Source organism: Cupressus sempervirens, chromosome 4 (assembly GCF_028749045.1).
Source record: "Cupressus sempervirens isolate cs-2001-9-10 chromosome 4, ASM2874904v1, whole genome shotgun sequence".
NCBI lineage: Eukaryota > Viridiplantae > Streptophyta > Pinopsida > Cupressales > Cupressaceae > Cupressus > Cupressus sempervirens.
In genome coordinates, this window is record NC_143121.1 from 411,264,328 (window position 1) to 411,270,069 (window position 5,742).

At 36.7% G+C, this 5,742-nt stretch overlaps 1 protein-coding gene across 1 annotated transcript; it reads right to left on the reverse strand.

Annotated features, from left to right (window-relative positions):
• Window positions 1-2,196: 2,196 nt before the first annotated feature.
• Window positions 2,197-5,133, reverse strand: LOC149561792 (uncharacterized). The gene has a single exon (XM_089825321.1). It carries the CDS (start codon window positions 4,400-4,402, stop codon window positions 2,372-2,374), a length of 2,031 nt encoding a protein of 676 aa, XP_089681447.1. The 5' UTR covers window positions 4,403-5,133; the 3' UTR covers window positions 2,197-2,371.
• Between the last annotated feature and the right edge of the window lie 609 nt (window positions 5,134-5,742).

Below are 5,742 nucleotides of genomic sequence, written 5' to 3' on the forward strand. Positions count from 1 at the left end.
TACCACTGTACTATGACCCACCTGACAATTGCCACCGAGGATGATCTGTAATATTACTTTGGAGAAGGGCGGGCTCATTATGTCATTTGTGCCATGCGTCGCTGAGGCGCTATGTTGCTATAGATAATATCCTCGCAGCTTCCCATAGCGAGATAGCGCCCACTGTTGATTTCCTTAGATCTGGCGGCAAGCAAAATGGATCTGACCTATCAGTATACCAACAAATAGAAACTGCCCACATACCAACCTATTTGACAAATCCTCGTTTGCGGCCTACCAAGTGAAGCAGGACCCACATTCTACACAGTTATACTTTAGCCAATGAAAAAATTGACCGACTGCCAATGTGTCTGACAAATTTCATCACTGATATCTGACGGGGCATACTTGGGACCCACCTTCCTTCTGATGTCGCCATAGTATCACTTTTCGTCTGGGCGCTATGTCGCTAACGGCAAGGAACACAGATTTTTCGATAGCACCATAGCGCCCCACCGTGGATCTAGCAAAATTCAGCGCCGGAGAAACAATGAGGAAAGGGAGGACCCACCTGACACGCAACCAAAAGGCGCTATGTCGCTATGGCAAAACAACATGCAACTTCCCATAGCGAGATAGCGCCAACCGTTGATCGAGATTGATCCAACGATGGGGACTTGCAGGCCTGCAAAAACATTAAAATGCGTAGGGAAAGAAATATTACTAGGTTAGCATAAGGTATTTGTGCCCTTTTGAACATTTGAATATTTAAAACTTGTGAATGTTACTACGTTGAATTCAAATGTGGTGATTCTGGCGAGAAGGCAAAAATGACCAATAGATACTTGGAACTTTGGAATGAAATAACTTCTCTAAATTTTAATTAAAAAATAAAATAAAACTAAAAAATCCAATTTTTAAATAAAAATTAAATGTACCCAATTTACAATGGTAATGCCTTCCTTTAAATCTTTATAAATGTTTTAATCTTAGAAGGATATCATATTTAACTTTTATGCATAAGAGTTGCTTGTGTTATGTTGCAATCACTAATTTGATGCATGCTTCTTTGTGGAATTTCATGCTTGTGGAATTTTACTCATCGTGACTGGTAGTATTTTCCTTTTGAGAGTCATATGTTTCATCTTATCAATTTAAAATATGATTATATGCTAATATTTTTTAACTCAAAATACATACTTTCACTTATAACTTCAATATATAATTTCTCATGAAAAAAAGTACTATCTCCAAACTAATTATTATTTTCTAAATAAAATCTCCAAAATAATTTAAAAATAAAGTAAGTACAATATGTATGCCAATATGAAATAATTATTGAAATGATTAACATCACTACACATGAACACTACCCTAATATGTGACAAGAGTAGTGAGACTGGGTTCTTGTTTGAGATGACCTCTATAGTCGAGGAAACCAAGCAAGCTTATGCCATTTTAACTTGTGAATCAAACAATCATATGCACTATAATCCAAGACACGTCAGGAATGTGCATCTGTGTAAAAAGTGACATGTTTTTAGCAACTTTTCTTAATCCAAGGGTGGGATACGTTCCAAAAGAACCCTCCCATCAACTATTGACAGTATTCCACAATAGGTAACTTTGGGACCACTTCCAGTGAGAGATTCCATACATTTCCTATCCAAAGAACATGGACCTCCTCTTCCCTCATGTCTCCCACTTAGTTTGCTCTACTTTTTGTACAAGCAAACAAAATCATTTCACTTGAGAAACTTGGTACTACTCTACAGTTTTGTGTTTGTCAAGACTCATCTGTCTCTTGTTTGGCAGGTTTCCAATTTTTTTTGTTATTTCCCTGTCATGATAACTGTTCATAGTATATATACCTATCAACAAACATCTACTCTTGAAATTATGAATGGGGTTATAAAAGCCACAGTTGAATCTCATAAAAATACTCTGAATATATTTGTTTCCTCTTTTATCATGACAATGGATCGCCCTAGTTTATTCTAATGATGGATCACAGGGTGTGATCAGAAGTATAGAAGCAAAAATTAACATACAACTAAATGCAGCTTATCAATTTATGAATTGTGAAAAATTAATGTATTTCAATAACTGCCATATAAAACATGGAGTTGGAGCCCTCTTAAGAAAGCACATACCTCACATAAAATGCATAGGAACTTTAAGGGTAAAATGAATGAATTGCTTAAAAACCCAAAAAAATGGTGAGAAGAATGATTTGAATTATGGACATTACAGTGTGACTTAAAAGAGGTATGTTCTCAGCAAAGGTTTAAGCTTTTTAAAATCTGCCACCCTTGGATGGTGCACTTGAATCTATACCATCTATAGATGATAAAACAGATTTAATAGAAATGAAAAAAAATAGTATAAATGATTACCGTTTCTTAAAATATGCCCTCTGCTCGAAGTTCGAATCCTCTTGAGCTCCTCTAATGGGACTTACAGGTGCTGAAGCAATATAGACGGCTCTGTTATTTCTGTATGATCTAAGGATAGTAGTGTTCCTTGTTGGTTTCGCGAAATCTCTTCCACTGTCCCTTACAATTGACCTACTTATGTACCCTTCTGATCTCCTGCCAATCTCCACATCATGTTTTCCTTCTTGCTTTACCCTAGAACTTATGCAGCTATGCTGCCCTGCAGCTTCCGAATCTATTTCTGAATTCCGAAGAGGAACCTTGGCGGTTAGTCCCACAATTTCAGATTGAGGAGCGCTTCGATTGTAGTCTTTCAGTTGTATCCTCCCTGAACTAGTCCTCATATGATATTGTGTACAAGGGGCAATGTCAGTGGAGAGGTTCTCAATTTCAAATAAATCTGAACTTGAATCACTCCTGTCATCTTCAACTGTGTGTGCATTGTCCAATTTCATGGCATGGTAATTGTAAGCATTGGAACTCTTAGTAAAAGGCAGGTCTTTGTCATCAAAACCATCCTGAGAGCAGAAGGATATCCTTGGAAAGCTGAAACTGCTTCTTGTTTCTGTACTAGAACTTGTTTCTGCCCTGCTATCTACAGAATACATTATAGGTCTCCTTTGTGTGTGGGAGGATTGTTTTTGAAAATCTCTACTGCTACAACATGATGACTCAATTACATGGAGAGATAACCTTGGTTTCTCTTTTGGAATACTGAAAACCAAAGATGACATTGAAGAAGACCCAAGAATAGGAAAGGAGAAACCCTCACCTTGGTTTTTTCCAGAGGTCCCAAATTCGTCTTCTGATCTAATCTCAATTAGAGATTTGCCCATCTTAGGGTTTGCATGAGGCGATTGATCATCTTTTTGAATTGAAAGAAACCTATTTGCAAAATCTCTGTCCTTATTGCTAGAGAGACCTTTAGTCTTCTCCAGGGAATATGATTTTTGGAATGTATTACAGTTATTTGAACTGAGTGGGCTACTTACATGTGATGACTGCAAGGAAGTAGATGGAGCCTGATACAGCAATGAGTCATTAGTGGCAATAGACTTTTTGCTAGTGCAAGGGCATTTGCAAGCAATCTTCCATTTGGGTGTGCCATTTTTGGGTCCTGTAGGACTCCTTTGATTCAGTGGAGGTCCATTGAGAATGGAAGTGACCCCACTTGAAAGCAATACAGATTGACTGTTCCAACTAGCATGTGATTCAGACTGGGCAGCTTTAGAAGCCATGGAAGAAGCTTCTGAACTTGGCTGCCCGGATATTGATACTCCTGCATATGATGAAACCACATTGTTATCAGAACTCAAAACCTTGGTAATATCGGGCCTTTTGCACTTGTTGCCTTGCCTTGAATTCTGCCCTTTTCTAGAACTGGAGACAACTAAGCGTGGGGATGATCTTTCTTCATCGTGTGTGTTGCTAAAATAACTTTCTGCATCGAAAACATCAAGTTCCCCATTCTTTGCATTTCTCCCCGCCAAAACCCTAGGCCCGAATGAGGCTTGTCTATCTAGCCTCACTGATCTCTGCAAGTATGGCTCATTTCCATCAATTAGCGCTGTTTTTGATTTGAAATTCGTAGTGGAATCGGCGCCACACCGAACATGAGGATTTGAATTCACTTCCTTGAGTTTACTCTTAGAAACGCCTCTTTGGTATTCAATCCCCATGGATTGTCCCTTCTTATTATCAACACACCTGCAATTGACAATGGGAAATGCACCTTCCCCTGGATTCCTCTCTGGTGAAGACCTCCTTGCAAACAATTCCTCCGTCCGAATCAGATAAGAAGAAAAAGAGACATCCCCGGTAGAATCTCTTCCTATTTCAATTCCTGCACCCTCCTTAACATTGTTGCAGCTCTGCAACTTTTGATTAGGGTTATCAATGCCCATTGATTTAAACTTACCATCTAGAGCTATAAGTGTTCGTATGCTCTTGTCATTGTTCATAGCATCTCCATTCCTTTTCTCATCCATTTTCAATCAATGAGAGCTCCTCAATGAATCTGAAGCTCTGGATGGCTCTGGACCCTTCATCATTTCAGCTCAGGAAGGCTAAAGCTGTTTTCAATACCATTTTTCCTCAAACAGGCATCCGAGCCTGATGCAATATCACACTCTCATGCCTAAAATATCTATAACAGTACAATCTTCAATGTTCTAACATGTTCAATTCAGATAGCCATTATTGTGTCCTTCCATTGACAAACACAGCTTACCCACTTAACCCAATTCACATTTGAAATACCTAAAGTCTCACAGAGAGCATTCAAAGAAGTTTCCATATCCATCACAACAATCATGGCCCTCTGCTCCTAACTTGAGGGTCATTGTCAACCATTAAAAAGGGAAAGTTTACAGGCTTCTGTGTCTGAGAATGCTCGTAACGGCTGATTGTATTCAGACCCCATAACACATTGAAGATTTATGGGATTTGAAAAGGTGTAAATCGTAATGAGCTAGAATTGTGCTGATTTGATGGCTGTCGCGGATTAGGGAGAACACGGTGATATTCTACCTAATGTAATCATAACAACATGCGGCGAGGAATTTTCAGAGTCCTCGTTCAAATCTTCTCCCTCACCAAATTCTACATATTCCTATACCAAATACATACTGATTGTATATTCTCTGTCAAAAAAGAATTACTTATTTATTTCCTGTTGCTTCACATTGGGATCCATAACAATCTTTACCACAGAGGATTGCTGCATGGAAACCTAAATGAGCTTGAATGCGAAGCCATCTCCCATTAATTGTGCTTGTTTATACAATTTTACCGGCATTTGGAGGCGGGGGAAAAGTTTTTCAGAGTATCTGCAATTCAATTTTGAGAAATTTTGGAGGTATCAAATTTTTATCTGGTTTTAAATTGACCTTATTTTCCATAATAATTGAAAAAAAATCATAAAATTTATTAGATAGTTTAAATTGAAAATATAAAAAGGATTAGTTTTAATTATAGTATGATAGTTTAATTTTATCTAAATTTTGAGATTTTTTTCATCATTTTCAATTACAAGATATTTGGAATTTTTTTATTTTTATTTTTCAAAAATTAATTATATTAATTATATAAAAGTTTTCTTGTAGGTGGTAGAAATTTTAATAAGAAAAGACGAATTATAAATTTGAACAAATATTTAATAAAAAATAAAGTTTAATTAGGATAGAGTTTTAGAAAATAAAGTTTTATACATCTTTATAATAAAAAATTATATTAATAGTGAGAATATTTATAATTATAATGTTATTTATAATATTAGTTATATACATTACAAGCACAAATCTTTTGTAGATTGTAGGTTCAAAAAAAT

Coding starts and splice junctions, on each gene's coding strand:
- LOC149561792 (XM_089825321.1), bottom strand. CDS start 4,402: ATGGATGAGAAAAGGAATGGAGATGCTATGAACAATGACAAGAGCATA.